We start from the raw sequence: 18,068 nt of genomic DNA, 5'->3' as shown, positions 1-18,068 counted from the left end.
GTCCTGAAGACTCTCACATACAGGAGCTACACTCAAAATTAAATCCAGTTGCTAACAAGAGAAAAATGGGTTCAACTCGTAGACCTCTTGGAGGGAACAAAGGTCAAAGAAAAGGAAAAGAACATCATGAGGGCAATGTGACTCTTAACACTGAAAGTATAAGAAATAATGAGGTTGAAATCTTAGATGTGGAGGATGAGCACCATCTAGATAAATCTACTTTAAGAACATCAGAGACAAAAGATGGAACTGCAGAAAAGGAGAGGGAAATATATGTGGAGAATAATGCTAGCCCTGTTGAGGGGATTGACTCAACTCACATGTCGTCGTTGTGTAGTTCAGATTTTCAGGCATCAACTGCAGAGAGCATCAGTGGCATATTTGAAGAGCAAACCCTCACAGAATTGTGTGCAGAGACCCTGGAAAATCCTGGTTTTGTTGAAGTACTGCCAGTAAGGAGAGACACAGAACCACACTTAGAAATTCAAACACAGAACATAACTTTTGAATCAACAACCAATGAAGAAGAAACAACAGAAGAGAACGTTCATGATGTTAGTGTTCTTGTCAAAGCAACTGAAGTTATTGAAGATACAATTACAGTGAAGAGCAATGTGACTAACGACTCAGATTTTCTTCAAAATTATACTCCCCTTGATATAAACCTGGAAGTATTGAAAGTATCTGAAAATATAAATGTTGAGAATGTTTCTGTTCTGACTGATTCTGGTCTTCTCTTGAGATATGTTGACACTGTATGTTCAAGAGAAACAGATACCATTCCTGAGAAAACTGAAATAAGCATAAATTCTGATGATTCTCACAGACAGTATATAATCTTAAAATTGAATCCGATTGCTCACAAGAGAAAAATCGGGTCAACTCGTAGACCTCTCGGAGGGAACAAAGAGAAAAGAAAGGGAGGAGAAGAATCTAAGGAAAGTAGTGGAGATAATGAAGGAGTTGCAGAGGAGAAAGACACAGAATGCTCTGAAAAGCAAGACCAGAATAATGTGGTAGATCACAATATGGCACAAGAAATAATAAATGGAAGCGATAATGAAGAAAGGGTGGGAAATGTTGCACCACATCATGATACTGGCCTACAATTATCAGAGGACCAAGAAGGAATGGTACATTTTGTTAGAGACAATACAGCTTTTATAAGTTGTTCTGATCCTGTTTTCTCTGATGCCGTGCTTATGGAGGGTGCTGAAATGTATGCATCATCTGTTCTTACTACAGTCTTAGTATCTGAGGACATAGCATGTGGAATGAAAATAGTAGGAAATGCAGGAGAACAAACATTTCCTGACAGCCTTGATAAGTCAAATGACTCACTTCTCAGTGAAATAGAGAGAGTGTTGAATAAAACATCTCAAAGTTCATTAAATATTGACTATAATTTGATAATTAATTATCCAAACGACTTGGTAAACACTCTTGTTGAAACATCTCATCCAATCAGAGTACCAGAAAACGCAGAAACACAAGATGACAAAGGCTTATCTCTCCAGAGCTCTAAAACTTGCATTGAACCCAACTCACCAGGAAGACAAAGAAAAATGGGTTCAACTCTGAAGATTGCAGAGAACTTAGAGACAAGTGAACAAGAAATAATTACTCCTAAGAAGGGCCTTGAAGCAGCTGAGGAACCTACAGTGTATAACATCACAGAAAGCAAAGGGAGTAAAGAAAATCTTGGTGTACCCAGTGCACTCACAAGTAGCTGTCAGCTAGAAGAGAGTGGCAAACCTGTTGTCCAAGAAAGGACTTCTCCATCACCCAAAAGGAAATTTGGGTCCAGGCGCGTCAATAAGTGCAACAGAGACCATGGTGGGCTTGCCACTTCTGAAAGAAGGGATGAATTAGAAGAGGAAGATGAACCCATTTTAAACACTCCTGTTGAAACATCTCATCCAATCAGAGTACAAGAAAACGCAGAACCACAAGATGACAAAGACAAAGGCTTATCTCTCCAGAGCTCTAAAACTTGCATTGAACCCAACTCACCAGGAAGACAAATAAAAATGGGTTCAGCTCTGAAGATTGCAGATATCTTAGAGACGAGTGAACAAGAAATAATTTCTCCTAAGAAGGGCCTTGAAGCAGCTGAGGAACCTACAGTGCATAACATCACAGAAAGCAAGGAGAGTAAAGAAAATCTTGGTTTACCCAGTGCACTCACAAGTAGCTGTCAGCTAGAAGAGAGTGGCAACCCTGTTGTCCAAGAAAGGACTTCACCATCACCCAAAAGGAAATTTGGGTCCAGGCGCGTCAATCAGTGCAATAGAGGCCTTGGTGGGCTGGCCGCTTCTGTAAAAAGGAATGAATTAGAAGAGGAAGATGATAAACCATACAGCTCTGAGGTCCAGGACAGTCTGCCCAGAGATGACTTGATGGTAAGTTTATCATATTTTGGTCCTTTGTTATAGAAATCATCTTTAGATTTTATGCATTGGGTCAGTCTTCTATAGAAGTTATAGCATTAATTAATATTTTGTGTTCTTTGCAATATACTGATAATGGAACACAGTAGAGACTATTAGGTTTGACAGGTTTTTTTTTTTTTGCCACACGTATAAGAGACACTTGAGCATTTAGCACTTAAGCAAATATATGACAATAGACATTCTACAGTATACAGGTTGCTACATTTAGACCAAAATACAGGATGCACCTGCTAATACAGGAAGATTGGCAACACTACTATTACCCAATGTCCCACATTACCCTAATTCATCAAATTTGCTTTAATAAATACTGATTAACTTATGTTTTGTTCAGGTTTGTGATCCCTCTCTCAGTTTACGACCAGATCAATCGGATTTCCAATCTGTCTCTGAGTGTAGCAACATGGAAGCCAGGTGGGACAGACATGTGTACAAGAGCTGGTTGTCTATGCCTCTTTTTGCCATAGACAAACATAGCAGGATTACTACATGCCAAAAGACCATACTGAATAGATTTATACTTTCCCTGATTTTGACTTTTTGTAGCTTGAATTTATTGTATCAAACCATTGACACTCTTCAGATTTTTTAGATGAAAATTATTATTACTAAACTAATTATATATCACACAATAATTTAAAATGTTTTGTTTTGGTTTTCGTGCTCCAGAAATGAAGCTGCAAAATCTGTTCCAAAGAACAAGGATGTGTCCACAAAGGAAGGCACTGGTGCTGGTCTAGTTTCTTTAGACCAAATCATAAAAGCAGGACAGCATGATATAAGCCCTGGAAGTAAACAGACGGTAGACAGAATTTTAAAGAAGAGCACTAAGCAAGGTGATAAAACATTGTTTTGTAGATTAATAACTAAGGTCACATTTCTAATACTTACAGTATATCAACATAAACTCTGTTATATGATTTCAGAGACTGAAGCAGTTCAGTTTAATGTGGTCATGTTGGGAAACAGTTGTGTGGGGAAGACTTCCTTTATAAGGCGCTTCCATGAAGGACAGTTCAGTCCAGATTATTGCTCTACCATTGGTGAGTCTTCCGACTGAGAAGAGGCATCTTGTTAACTAAAGAAATTGTTCATAAAGCCAATTGGCAACATACAGTCAGGTCCATAAATATTGGGACATCGACACAATTCTAATCTTTTTGGCTCTATACACCACCACAATGGATTTGAAATGAAATGAACAAGATGTGCTTTAACTGCAGACTTTCAGCTTTAATTTGAGGGTATTTACATCCAAATCAGGTGAACGGTGTAGGAATTACAAGAGTTTGTATATGTGCCTCCCACTTTTTAAGGGACCAAAAGTAATGGGACAATTGGCTGCTCAGCTGTTCCATGGCCAGGTGTGTGTGTTATTCCCTCATTATCCCATTTACAAGGAGCAGATAAAAGGTCCAGAGTTCATTTCAAGTGTGCTATTTGCATTTGGAATCTGTTGCTGTCAACTCTCAATATGAGATCCAAAGAGCTGTCACTATCAGTGAAGCAAGCCATCATTAGGCTGAAAAATCTAAACAAACCCATCAGAGAGATAGCAAAAACATTAGGTGTGGCCAAATCAACTGTTTGGAACATTCTTAAAAAGAAAGAACGCAGCGGTGAGCTCAGCAACACCAAAAGACCCGGAAGACCACGGAAAACAACTGTGGTGGATGACCAAAGAATTCTTTCCCTGGTGAAGAAAACACCCTTCACAACAGTTGGCCAGATCAAGAACACTCTCCAGGAGGTAGGTGTTTGTGTGTCAAAGTCGACAATCAAGAGAAGACTTCACCAGAGTGAATACAGAGGGTTCACCACAAGATGTAAACCATTGGTGAGCCTCAAAAACAGGAAGGCCAGATTAGAGTTTGCCACACAACATCTAAAAAAGCCTTCACAGTTCTGGAACAACATCCTATGGACAGATGAGACAAAGATCAACTTGTACCAGAGTGATGGGAAGAGAAGAGTATGGAGAAGGAAAGGAACTGCTCATGATCCAAAGCATACCACCTCATCAGTGAAGCATGGTGGTGGTAGTGTCATGGCGTGGGCATGTATGGCTGCCAATGGAACTGGTTCTCTTGTATTTATTGATGATATGACTGCTGACAAAAGCAGCAGGATGAATTCTGAAGTGTTTCGGGCAATATTATCTGCTCATATTCAGCCAACTGCTTCAGAACTCATTGGACGGCGCTTCACAGATGGACAATGATCCGAAGCATACTGCGAAAGCAACCAAAGAGTTTTTTAAGGGAAAGAAGTGGAATGTTATGCAACTGACCTGAATCCGATTGAGCATGCATTTCACTTGCTGAAGACAAAACTGAAGGGAAAATGCCCCAAGAACAAGCAGGAACTGAAGACAGTTGCAGTAGAGGCCTGGCAGAACATCACCAGGGATGAAACCCAGCGTCTGGTGATGTCTATGCGTTCCAGACTTCAGGCTGTAATTGACTGCAAAGGATTTTCAACCAAGTATTAAAAAGTGAAAGTTTGATTTATGATTGTTAATCTGTCCCCTTACTTTTGGTCCCTTAAAAAGTGGGAGGCACATATACAAACTATTGTAATTCCTACACGTTCACCTGATTTGGATGTAAATACCCTCAAATTAAAGCTGAAAGTCTGCAGTTAAAGCACGTCTTGTTCGTTTCATTTCAAATCCACTGTGGTGGTGTATAGAGCCAAAAAGATTAGAATTGTGTCGATGTCCCAATATTTATGGACCTGACTGTATATTTTTACTTTCTTTTCTCACTATTCATAAAAAAACTTCTACATATTGAATGCTTGGATTTAAAATGGCAGTCTTGCCATATGTTAATTCAGTACCACAATGGAATTGTAGTAATGTTCAGTGGGAATTTTTAAAGATAGCGGCATCAATTATGTTGATTAAGTTATTTATTTATTTGCAATTGTTTAGAATTAAATAATTCTACTTGTGCTTAAGCAATGCATTTATGATTTGTTTCACGTGTTCAGAAGAAATTAACAAAAAGGCAAGAAAGAGAGTGGAGCATTGGCTCTAACAGTGCAGATGAGCTAGGCTTTTAAGAACAATATTAAAGGATGAATGATAATAACCACTTTATGTTACAGTGCAACATTTCACTGAAATTTACCCCATTTTGATTTATTTTATTTCAGCTATTTATAGCCCATGGGTAAAAGTATTAGGGAGAAACCCTTATATAGAGGATTAATATCACATGTGTTTCCCTCAGGTGTTGACACGTGTGCACAGACTGTTGAGCTGCATGACAGAAGTGTTAAACTGCACATATGGGACACAGCAGGTCAAGAGAGGTAAGATATCATAAAAAAAACAATACAAGGTGAAGAACGAGGTTTGTTGGTGTGTATATCAATCCAAAAAATCTTTTGAAGGTTTCACAGCATCACAACACAAGTGTTCCACAAGGCAGATGGGCTTCTGCTCATGTACGAAATCACATCTTCTAAGAGCTTTATTTCTGTACGAGACTGGATCACCAAAGTTCAGGTATTCATTTCTTCATTTATCCTGACATTTATATGAAATCCTTTATGCTATTTGGTTGCAAAAGCATTTTTACACAATTAAAAACATAATATTGCATTCTTTCTCTAAGTTGTCAATGACTCTATCAAAATCATCTTTTATATCTACTAATAAAATAATGTACTTATCTGTTATCTCTATTCACTTTGGACAACTGTATTGCATTACTTTTGAATAATGACATCACAGGAAAGGGCTGCTGAAGATGTCATCATGATGTTGCTCGGGAACAAGAATGACTGTGTTGAGCGTGAAGTCCAGATTCAGGAAGGGGAGGACCTAGCCAGAGTAAGATTGCATTCTGGCCCCATTCTCTACAAACATTTAAAGTCTCTGGACTAGATCTACCATTCTATTGCGTGAATACTATTGTGTAATTGTTTTGCACAAGACCCTTTCACTTACCTCAAAAAAAATTAAATATTTATAAATAAATAAAAATTGTTGTATTTGTACCTTTATTAGGAGTATAAGATGAATTTCATGGAGTGCAGTGCTTCAACTGGGGATAATGTCTCAGAATCCATGAGGACTCTAGCTCAGTAAGACTCAAAGCAAACAAAACCCATCACAAATGTATACTGTTTTTAGTTGCCCAAAATGTGTTTTTCTGTCATGCATAATGACTCACTTGTCATTACTACTAGGTTGTTAGTGCAGCGGAAAAGACACAAGGAGGAACACACAGCATTGAAAAGAGAGCAACCACAGAAGAAGTCTGGATGCTGTTGAACATTCACACACAGATACACACTTTTGCTCAGCTTTCTAAATGAGGACATACCATAGACATCTGTTGTTTTTATATTAAGCCAATTATATTTACTATACAAATAGTATAGTAACCCCTAACCCCTGAAGAAAACTGTTTGTGTTTATAGTTTATAAATGTATATAAATGGTTTTAACAAATTAGGATGTCCCCAAAAGAGGTTTTGTCAGATTTTGCTTGCTTTTAGGGACAAATTTCCTATTCAAACTATAGTACTTACATACTTACACACACACATACATACATGCATACACAAACACTTCGCACACACACAAAAGCACAAACTAAAGCCTATATATGCCTATGCAATGTTTATAGATAATATGTTTATATGCCTATATCATTGTCTAATGTCTGTATTTTAGATTTTATATTCACTTTTTATTTTTATTCTATTTTGTATTATTATCTCTGTCTTGTTGTATGGTTTGTGCACAGGAAGCTTCTGTCACCAAGACTAATTCCTTGTGTGTGTAAGCATACTTGGCAATAAAGATCATTCTCATTATGTACAAAGCACAATATTGCTTTCACTCTTTAAAATATCACACATTATAATGTAACTATATTTTTATTGTAAGGCTAAATCATAAAGTTGTAACTAGTCAATCTTCAAAACAAAACAAAACAATATATAACTTACTACTTAACCCACGTTTGACCTGTTAACTGTCAAACCCCTTTTTGAGCATAGGCCAAACAATGAAATTCTCAAATTTAAATGGTCATAACTCATGAATGCTTGGGAGTACAGGCCTAAATATGTCTTTTTAAATAAGACACTTGGACATTTATTGTGGAAGTGAAATTAGTAAAAAAAAAAATTATTAAAAAAAAAAAAAGTTATAGCAGTTTAAGTTTAATTCAATAAAAATACACTGCACTACATTTTTTTTTATTTTTTAATAAAATATATTTAAAAAATATGATTCACCTTAGAAAATGCAAGAAAATCAAAGCTATATGGCTAACATAGTTGTGTGCAAAATTCTGAGTTTATAAGTTTTAATATGAACTGTCTGTAACTATTTGTTTGGAAGCAGTACCACAGAACTCCATTGATGGAGTGATCTGAGTAAACAAACATATAAAGTACATACAGTATTTTTTTTTTTTTACAGTATATGATATAAACAAAACTATTTTCAGAAATACCACTAAAAACACATGATTTTTTTTTTTTTTTTTTTTTTGGCAAAACATTACATTATATTGATGTTTAATTTGAAACATTACCTATAGTCTATAAAAACAAATGCCTTTTACCATGAGTATATGAATACAATAAAAAACAACAATAAACCAAAACACAGACTGTTTATACACCTACATAACTCTATACAACTATTTACTTTTCAGAGCTAAAAACAAAAAATTATTCTCATCATGCCAGTGATTGAAGCAGTCTCGCCTAATAAAGGTCACAACTCCACAAAAACTTTTTTGATGCATAATCATGTCACAAATTAATAAACTTCTGTTGCTATATAATACATATCACAAAACAGTTGCCAAATATGGAAATGATATATAGTTTATCAAGATTATAATAGGATTTGATGGTAAAATAGTGCAATAAATTCAAAAACCAAATGACCCACCAGTGGGCCAGTGACAGTTAACTTAATTTTTCACAAATGTCTACAAGTCTACATTGCACAAGAAATGTTACAGTATGGTAGAAAAACAAGAAAAATAAATCTCATGATCTATTCTTCAGAACTAATCTTTGTTTGCTCTTTGTGCAGAGAACATGACGTATCTTCAAAATGATGATCTTCCTGTCTGTTGTCGGAAATGTCATAGATAAATTTTAAAGTAAACATACACACACTCATGAGTCATAAAATACACACCTTAATGCTTTGGATCACAGATAAACAGAATGACTATAAGTAGACTGAGGAAGAGGGCAGAGACGATAAAGAACGTTTGAGCAGCCCATTGACTGTGTGACACCCCTGTTATTGCTCTGGAATGTTCAGAAGGTATCAGATTTGTCAGGTTCAACATGTAGCCCAATGTCCAACCAACAGCTGTGTCTGCAACCTGTAATCATTGTAAGATAATATATCTTGTAATTAATAGTGTCATAGTGATAATTGAGTTATGAAATTAGTCAATGTGAATGTGGTCATGTAATATTTGCTATATTTCTAAGCGTTTTCAAAGCAGCGTGAGGTTTAATTGTTTGGGAAAATACACTATCTTTATATTAATGAATATTTTTTAAAGAGTTGCCAAATTTACCTGAATTCACCCTATACATTGATGAGACCGTGTTACCTGTTTCTCAAAAGAGATTTGATCCCAGGTGTCATTGAACTTGAGTCCTTTCAGAAGAATAGTCATGATATAATGAGCAGAAGCACAATAATCTCTCAGATGTTTTGCCTTAATGCTTGGATTTTGGGCAACAAGCTGCAGAAAGAAATAACAATTATAATCATAGTTTTAAAGATCAGCATTACAAATTAAAATACCAATACCAAATAGCATTATTAAATACGGATTAAAATGTACCCAGTAATTAATATACTAATATCATGATTGACTTGATCACGTTTCTTCTTACCAGGTGTTGTTTGTTAGCTTTTTACAAAAATAAATAAATAAATAGATGAAAAATCTATGATTACATCTGAATTTGTATCTGAATTTCAAGTGTGCAAGTGGACTCACAGTGTTCCAGGATTTGTTGCAGTGCGTGTCAATAGTATTAAGAACCTGGTTTAGTGGAGCTTTTGGGGCAAGACCAAGGAAGTCAAAGGTGTAGAAGTATGCAGAGAAAGCCTGAGATGGGTACAAAAACATACAGGGATTTGTAACCTTGCAAATTTCTAATTAAAATCTTAGTAATGGGTACTGTACAGTGAACTGGTCATTATCGCAAAATTTGGTTGATCGGTTCTTGTATCGCCGTAAAGGGGTTATTTTCTGATCATGGCTGACTGACTACATTATCACACTTATTACATGAATTCATACCAAATAAATGAATAATTGGACAATAAATATGGATTTCAGCTTAAAGTATATTATGTGAGAAAAAGAAACTACAAAGCGATATGACACTTGCCTGGAGCAAGTTGCAGTGTGGTGGACATTATGTAAAAATATTTGACTGCAGAAGGCTATGATCGACCAATCAGAATCAAGTATTCCAGAGAGACGTGGATTAATTACTTATCATAATTCAATATCATAATATTAAATATGACAGTGAAACTTTGTAACACATTTCTATTTTGCAAAACACAGCAATTCCTGTTGTTCTTGTAAATCACAGTAATAGAACAAAAAGTGTTCTCTATATGTTGCGCAAACTGTATATCTTTCAGCGCTAATTGTTTTTTTTGTTTCAAATCTTACATTAAAACTACTGATACAATTGAATACATGTATTTTACCAGTAACTATTCAAGCCAATTTGATAAAGAAAGCAACACTCACAAAGAATTCACCATTTACAGGAGGCTGATAGACCCCATCAATGCCACAGTCTGGAGAAAATGGGCAGTCAGTTAGGTTAACAATGTTCTCCATTAGAGAAAGACAGAGGGAAGAATTACTGGTCCCAAAGAAGGTGATCTTAGCTGTAGGGTTAAAATTGGTTGGTGTGACCACACAAGGAGAGTTGTAAAGGTCAGCCCAAGTAAGAGTTAAGTTATATCCTTGGTGATAGCATGGGTGATTGACAACAGATGATGCTCCAGCAGTCTAGATGAAGTAAAGACATGATACCAGACATTCAATGTGAATATGCATGATAAACTATTCTGCAACAATATCATGTGCAGATTAAAAAATTAATATCATGTTTGAATGTGTATAAGATTACATATGGCTTACACACTGTACAACAAATGTTTTTGGGTACTTATAGACTGCAGCTCATTATGATACTATTACTAAACTATTACTAAACTAAACTACATAACATAGTTGTTCAATAAAGCCATTTATTATATTAATATAAAGTTTTCTTTATCGATTTAATGTGCATATAGTGTGTATGTTGGTATAACCAAAACGAACCTTGTGAAGCCAAGCCTGAAGCTTCTTCAATGCTTGGTCTTTGCCATAGCACTGGTAGCTGTGAGTGTACACCTCATACTTGTAGCCATAGAGCTTGATATTAAAAGATGTTTCTGGGACTCTCACAGGGTATTCGATGGCGAATGAAATCTGTGTTGATGCACCACCCATATCTAGAGCTCCGAGGATCCGTCCTGCTTTAGGGTGGACCCACTTTCCCTCAAAAGTGTGCTGCAAGGAAATCCATTAAGAGTTGCTGTTGATTGATTGACCTGAATGGGTTAACTTAAAAAAAAAAAAAGCTTGAAGATAGCATTACAGGTTCCATTGTTTCCATTCTTCATTGGCCTTTAATTTTCTGTTTAAATTTGGGAAAAATTAAAGGTGCTGTGTGCAAGTTTTTTAATATCTCATAAAAATACCTGGCATATCACTGTAATTTGTGCACTGAGGATTTACCAGAATTTAGCAACAGTATGTTGAAAGTTCTGCAGCTGATATCGCTCTGTACTTTCTGAAATTCAAACCACTGCCCTCATTGGCCTATGCTGGAAGTGTTGCCAAAAGTATGGACATGTGTAAGCTCCGGTGTCTGGGTGAAATGTCAACAGGGTGGCTCCAAAAGCGAGTTGTAATGATGTAATAGTTAATATGAATGCATATGTTTTTAACCATACATCCTAACTCAAACCCCAACCCTAAGCCAAACCATCAGTGGAGAAAAATGGTAATCTTACATTACATTACATGTAAGATTTCCAGTGGACATGATACTGTGTCACTGAGGCCAGTAGCACCACAAGAAAAGGTAAAAACATTTGAATTGATGCAACTCAATACTGCTAAGTAACTCAGCATAATGGGGTTGATGTTCAGGGTACTGTAATATTCGGTCATGTTAAAATTATATCTGGAGTGGTTTATAAGATGGGGGCAGTGTAATTCAGTGGCTGAAGGCCAGCGGAATTAATCAAAATGGTTAGAATTGCATACAAAACCTTTAATAGGCAATCAATCATATTTTCATCAATATTCATTAATCAATAAAGCCTTGTAGTCACCTTGATAAAGCTCTCGAAGAGGTAGTTTATGGTGATCCAGCCATAGGCCCCCTCCTCCATGCCAGTGAGTATTCTGGCCCCTTGGAAATCAAAAGGATAACTTTGGATTGTTTTGGTGACCTCTGCGAGGATAATGTCTGCATGACTCTGGTTCTCTAAGCTGTATAACCAATGTTAATTGTTTTTACAAAATTACCCTTTCATGGTGTTGCAGACAAAGCACTACATAGATCAAGAAAATCTATATAATCCAGCACAAATGGAATCAATACTGTAAATATAGCCAAACATTTGACAAATCAGAGGTTGATGAGTACATTTACCTAAGAAGTCGCATGCCTGCAGTGGCACCTAGATACACAGGTGTGGCCCTTTGCTGTCCTGATGGTATTGCTGCCTTGGCAACATCCAAGCATTTCTTAAGACTTTCTCCTGCACCTGGAGGGTTTTGGACATAGCTGGATATGCCATCACCTAGTTAAACATAAATGTAAAATATCAATTGTATACATGATTAGAAAATGTCAAATGTCATTAGAGAAAAAAGGAAATAAAATACAAATAAAATAATTATAATAATAATAATTCTATAGCCCCCAATGAAAAGAGAGCTGTTAAATTTTACAGTACATTACTCACCATCTACATCACACCTCAGACTCTGTGAGACTATTCCAGTGCTATTCTCTTTGCTACCGAGCCACTGGTACAGGAAGAGAGCCGTGTGAGTGGAGCCGGCATCAAACACAATCCCAAACTGAGGAGGTCAAACAAAGACTTTCATTTGAAATAAAAAAAAACTTGACTTATGGGGTGTAACTGCTTTCCTAGCACTAAACACACACACACACACACACACACTTCAGAAAATATTCCTGAGACACTATCACATTCACATGTTGAATTGTACAATTGTTTTGTGTTTAGAACAAAATCTTTCGTAAATAGAAACACATACCTTAGGCCATTCCTACCATTCAGTTATGGCATTTATCATGTTGCATTTCTAAATTTGACAAAAAAATGCCTATTTATTAAAAATTAAAACTTTGGTATCATGATACAATTGGTTTCTGTACGTTAAATTTACTTAAAGCATTAGGTATCATGATCTAACAATAAATACAAAAAATTATCATTATTATTATAAACATATATGATATTATTCTAAATATACTACTATTCACTCTTTGTTTATGTCAGTTCATAATGCCTTAATGGAATATTCTGGATTCAATACAAGTTAAGCTCAATCGACAGCATTTGTGGCATAATATTGATTACCACAAAAATGTATTTTGACTCATCCCTCATTTTCTTTAAAAAATAATAATAATAATAATAATAATAATAATAATAATAATAATATATAATATATATATATATATATATATATATATATATATATATATATATATATATATATATATATATATATATATATATATATACTTTTTTTTAAAGCAAAAACAAGGTTAAAGTGAAATACTCACTTTTTAAAAGTATAGCCACAAGACATAATCAGTAGGTGTGATAAAATCACTTACTAACCTTTCTGTGTAAAGTTATATTTAGCAAATTTTAGAACTTTGTTGCCATGAGGATGTAATGTCAACAAGTGCTTGAAGTGGGCGGGTTCTCACAGTACGCAGTACCTGCACTTCTCTAAATTAGTGTACAGAGTACAGGCAGTTTTTCTTGCATACCATAATTTCTCAGAGTCTCCCGGTACGGTGATGTATTTATTTAATTTAAGTCAGTGATTCGATGAGGCCCGCCAATTAAAGGTCTGCATTCCCACAGAACTTCTGCAGATTTCCTGCGCCACCAGAGTTCTGTGTTGTGTGCAGGAGCGGGCGGTCAGAGAAGAGCCTAAAAATCAGATGTGGAAATCTATTTTTATATTATTATGAATGCAATACATATATATATGGAAAAAACTGTCCCGTGCAGAGCTATACATCCACTTTTTATCTCACCCACCAAGTGATTTTGATAAAATAGTAGTTCCCTTACAACTCAGTACACTTGACATTGCGTAGCTATGCATTTGGGTAGTGCCTTCATACACGACCTAGTTGAAACCTCTCTACATTAATGGCAATATTCTAATATTGGCTATGATGTTTAAGCCCCTCCTGTTTTGGCGTGAAACTGTTCACTATAAAAACAGGTGCACGGACACCATTTCCACAGAATTTCTTCTTTCAAGACAGCGATCATCTCTTGTCTAGAAGCCCTCTACGTTCTCCGTCGATATACATGAGTCAACGGGCAGAATCTTCACGGGAAAACTTTCCGCTACCCTGCAATGTTCCAGCGAACATCACACCGCTTCGCCGATTGACGCTTCGCTGGTGAACGTGCCTCAGCATCCAGATTCCCCGCAGTGCTTCGGTAGGATTTGTGTATCCTTACAAAACAATTGTATATTGTGTATTGTATACTGCGTGATATAAATAGAAATATATATTCATGTATATATTTATATATCTAAAAGAGTCACTTACGTGTTCGCATCTTTTTAAAGATGTTGTTCCATAAATGTTCCTTGTAAGAGAGGCACATCCCGCCGTCAGATCAGCACGGGAGGTGCATTTACTGTCTGGGCCGCGACTACGCAGAGTCAGCTCTCATGGGGACAGACTGCCCTCACTGTGACGGCATGAGTCTCAAGACGCTTCGCTCGTGAATAACCATCATTCTGAGGGATGATTCAGCCTTGTGCACCCTCCCACCCACCTCTTCAGTGATACCCGAGGATTCACATGAGGAGGCACGCCGGGGCCACGAGGTCGAGCAGGATGACGCCAAAACAGGTGGGGCAAAAAACACCATAGCCAATATTAGAATATTGGCGTTATTGTAGAGAGGTTTCAACGAGGTCTTGTATGAAGGCACTCCCCATATGCGTAGCTATGCAATGTCTCATTCCCTTTGTCTCAGGGAACCAAGGTTACGTAACCAAGACGTAAATATCCGAGTGCTCTCTGCCCAAAACTCAGCTGTGAATTTAACAACACTCTCAACACATGCAACAGCATCAGTGGTCATTAAGGGATCCGTGGTCCAGTTCCGGACCAGAGCAGGTGTGTTTAAACTCGTCTGTGCATAATTCAGTTACACTTCTCTCCAAACCATGAACGACCAAATTTTAGGACAGCACATTTTATCGCATCTTATACCATCTTGTCCAATTATGCAGATTAATTTGCAGTCAAAATAAATTAATATTAATAATAATAATGGAGTTTACTACTAACAAGGAGAGTACGTGCACTTTTTTCTTCCACTTACTTCTTTCAGTTTCCTGTTCCTTGTCAGTTTAATATAATTTTATATAAATCCTTAAGATTGACCAGTATGACTTTCTAAAAATGTAACATGTCCTAGTAATAATTCAACACAAATTATTAAATTTTCAAAACAAGTAAAAATTTGCTGAATTGTAGGAATAGCCAGTCACACAAAAGTGTCATCAACACAAATTGTCGCCAACCTATATGTAATATGATAACATCTGATAAAGCAAACATCAACACACAGACTCTGTAAGTGCCAGCATGTATGAAAGTTAACTTAGCATGACATTGTCTGGTGAATTATTTCTGGTGGGGCTGAATGCAAATATCCCAGATACCAAAATCGATAACTTACTCCTCAGTACTACATGAAACATCAACTGACAATTGAATGTCTTTGCACCTGTGTTGAGTATGGCTGATCCAACGTGTGATGATTAGCAAGAGAGAGAATCAGAGCGATGAATGTTGTACAAGCAACAGCAGCAAACACAGCGCCCAGCAATACAGGCTTCATCTGAACTCCCATGAATTCTGTCCAAAAATAAAACCAAACAGAAGCACCACAGATTCTACAAAGTTGGGACACACACATGCCAAAGAGTGGAGTTCATTTCATGACATAGTCAAATAGTGAAATCCTGGTTCAGACTCATTCATTTTTTTTATTGCTTTGTTTACACTTTACAAGCCCATTTAAGTCTTCAAGGAAATGAAAAAGAGATTTAATGATTTACCCAGAGCTTCCAATGGTCAATGCTAAATAATACAATTTTAATGCTGATTGGAAGATAGAGACATAACATAACAGATCAAGAAAAAGCAAGCGTCTTACCCTCTTCTGTAGAACTCTTATTATTAATTATTATTATTAAACTTTGGCTCCTAGATGCCAGATAATGAAGAGAGGTGAAACTGCAGAATGTAGATGAATCCACACATTTCCTCCAGTCGAAGCTTCTGGGAACTAAGTTATACTCCCATTTCCCCAGTATATATTGAGCCCAAAACACACACCTAACAGCATATACAGACACACATTCACACTCACTCACTTTTCCTCATTCACACACATAGACAGGCACTGGGTACTGATAAACTGATAAACACCCTTATCTTAATACAACCGAAACCATAAACTAACCTTAATGACTAATAATGATTTTAAGTCAATAACTAATCTCTCTGTGACTGAAGTCCTTGGCTTAAAACTGTAGTTAGTGCTTATCACAAATGTAAACATTAATTTCAGTGAAACTTCTCTTTTCTACCATTTGTTTCTACCATTAAAAATTGAATGAACCTATTGGGTGAAACCTCCATTACAATGTTCTGAAATCTAAAAATAAGGATCTGAAAATATATTCAAGTATTTATTTCAAATATAATGAAAGTTTAGCTTGAGTGAACGCCATTAAGTGACGTCAAACCATGAGTCACCAATTTAACAATTACTTTGCGATAATGACATAACTTCTTACAAAATCAACTAAACACCTCTATCGAAAACAAGTAAAATCAGCCTCTAACGTGTTATTTTGTGAACTGCCAAACCAGAAATTGTTATATTGTTGTGACTTACAAAATCTAGAAAATTGTTTTACAACTACTGGTCAACTTATTTTTTGTTTAAGACTGAGAATGTCATTCATTTTTGTCACCATCTCAAACTTTTATAATGTATTTTTTTTACTCAATTATTCATTCATACGAATGCTTGAATTCCTTAATCTTTATCATATTTGAGGGATATTACAGTCCAGACAAACCTTAAGAACATCGTTTACCCTAATCTCATATACTTCAAATGACATGAAAAACATCTAGGTTAGTATGTAACCGCCATTCCCCGATGGAGGGAACGAGACGTTGTGTCGGAGAAGCGACACTAGGGGTCTCTCCTGAGCGCCGAAATATGCCTCTGACTTATGAAAAAAGGCCAATGAGAAGGTGGCAGACAGTATTTGCATACCCTGCCCCCGGACATTTAATCGGGCAAATAAGGTGAGTTCATTCAGGATTTTTCTGAGTAGCCGGAAATGTTTTGGATTCTTAATATAACCAATGGTTTATATTGATATTTATTTATTTATTTATTTATTTATTTTCTCGGGCTTTGAATTTCACTCCCACATGCAACTTTTCTTCCCACGCATTACAGGATTGCTACTGGTGAGTACATTTTTAGTCTTTTTCGATTGAAAATTGTTGAAAATTATTTGCAAACACGTGTAGACCATGATAAATGCATTAATAATATGTTTATGCTATGTATTTATCGTAGTTTGATGTGATTTACGTGATAGCTTGTGTTGTTCACTGCTTGTGTAATGTTGTGGGTATATCATATCTAATGTTGTATCTTGTTCACTTTGATTAAAAGCTGTTGAGTTGGGTATAGTCTAAAGTCTATTCTAATGCTTATATTAGAAATGGGTTGAAATTGAAAGTAGCATGATATGTAATTCATCAGCAATATATTCTAATGCAAAGGAAAAATACACATTTTACAAAATTGAGTTATGACTGAAAGTCTCTGATTATGATTGGGTATACATTATAAAAAACATGTATCTTTGCTGTGAGTTAAAAAAAAATCGATTTTATTTATTGATCTATGCTTTTTATATGCATTTGTTTATATATAATTTTTTTTTATATATAATATATATCTATATATATATATCAATATAATGATGAACAATATAAATATTTTAACTAATACAAGCAACATAACCATAACAGCTACTAAACAGCATTCATAACATTCAATTACATTGCATTTGTGGTAAACAAAAGCCCACAATGCACATTTGCCACCTGGTCCTGCTGCCCTGGGAAGTTTAGTTGGTATGAACTGGCGAAATGCCAGCCTACCCTTGAATTTCA

The 18,068-nt window shown here is 35.9% G+C and overlaps 2 protein-coding genes across 4 annotated transcripts; one reads left to right on the top strand and one right to left on the bottom strand.

Annotated features, from left to right (window-relative positions):
* Positions 1-37: 37 nt before the first annotated feature.
* Positions 38-7,288, top strand: rab44 (RAB44, member RAS oncogene family). Its single transcript, XM_052140353.1, has 9 exons — positions 38-2,402; positions 2,788-2,867; positions 3,123-3,289; positions 3,380-3,496; positions 5,690-5,771; positions 5,853-5,967; positions 6,196-6,294; positions 6,472-6,548; positions 6,654-7,288. The coding sequence occupies exons 1-9, from the start codon at positions 66-68 to the stop codon at positions 6,736-6,738; spliced, it is 3,159 nt and encodes a 1,052-aa protein (XP_051996313.1). The 5' UTR covers positions 38-65; the 3' UTR covers positions 6,739-7,288.
* A 427-nt stretch (positions 7,289-7,715) lies between these two features.
* Positions 7,716-16,203, bottom strand: LOC127654281 (ectonucleoside triphosphate diphosphohydrolase 8-like). Of its 3 annotated transcripts, none has more exons than XM_052141409.1 (10): positions 16,015-16,203; positions 15,583-15,751; positions 12,517-12,634; positions 12,201-12,351; positions 11,878-12,037; positions 10,817-11,047; positions 10,232-10,498; positions 9,461-9,571; positions 9,065-9,199; positions 7,716-8,827 (listed from the first exon to the last, which is right to left on the bottom strand). In XM_052141409.1, exons 2-10 carry the CDS (start codon positions 15,706-15,708, stop codon positions 8,636-8,638), a joined length of 1,491 nt encoding a protein of 496 aa, XP_051997369.1. In that variant the 5' UTR covers positions 15,709-15,751; positions 16,015-16,203; the 3' UTR covers positions 7,716-8,635. The 3 variants fall into 3 exon arrangements, with proteins under 3 accessions (XP_051997369.1, XP_051997368.1, XP_051997367.1); XM_052141408.1 differs by having other exon boundaries at positions 15,583-15,713; XM_052141407.1 differs by having other exon boundaries at positions 15,583-16,203.
* Between the last annotated feature and the right edge of the window lie 1,865 nt (positions 16,204-18,068).

This window comes from Xyrauchen texanus, chromosome 13 (genome assembly GCF_025860055.1).
Source record: "Xyrauchen texanus isolate HMW12.3.18 chromosome 13, RBS_HiC_50CHRs, whole genome shotgun sequence".
NCBI classification, from domain to species: Eukaryota; Metazoa; Chordata; class Actinopteri; order Cypriniformes; family Catostomidae; genus Xyrauchen; species Xyrauchen texanus.
Note: the sequence above shows the minus strand (reverse complement) of the source record. Positions and strands in the feature narration are given on the sequence as shown.

Coding starts and splice junctions, on each gene's coding strand:
- rab44 (XM_052140353.1), top strand. CDS start 66: ATGGGTTCAACTCGTAGACCTCTTGGAGGGAACAAAGGTCAAAGAAAA. Junction 6,295..6,471: donor AAGGGGAGGACCTAGCCAGA/GTAAGATTGCAT, acceptor TACCTTTATTAG/GAGTATAAGATGAATTTCAT. Junction 6,549..6,653: donor TCCATGAGGACTCTAGCTCA/GTAAGACTCAAA, acceptor CATTACTACTAG/GTTGTTAGTGCAGCGGAAAA.
- LOC127654281 (XM_052141407.1), bottom strand. CDS start 15,774: ATGTGTGTGTCCCAACTTTGTAGAATCTGTGGTGCTTCTGTTTGGTTT. Junction 12,635..15,582: donor ATCAGCCATACTCAACACAG/GTGCAAAGACAT, acceptor TGACCTCCTCAG/TTTGGGATTGTGTTTGATGC. Junction 10,499..10,816: donor TTCAGGCTTGGCTTCACAAG/GTTCGTTTTGGT, acceptor TACTTCATCTAG/ACTGCTGGAGCATCATCTGT.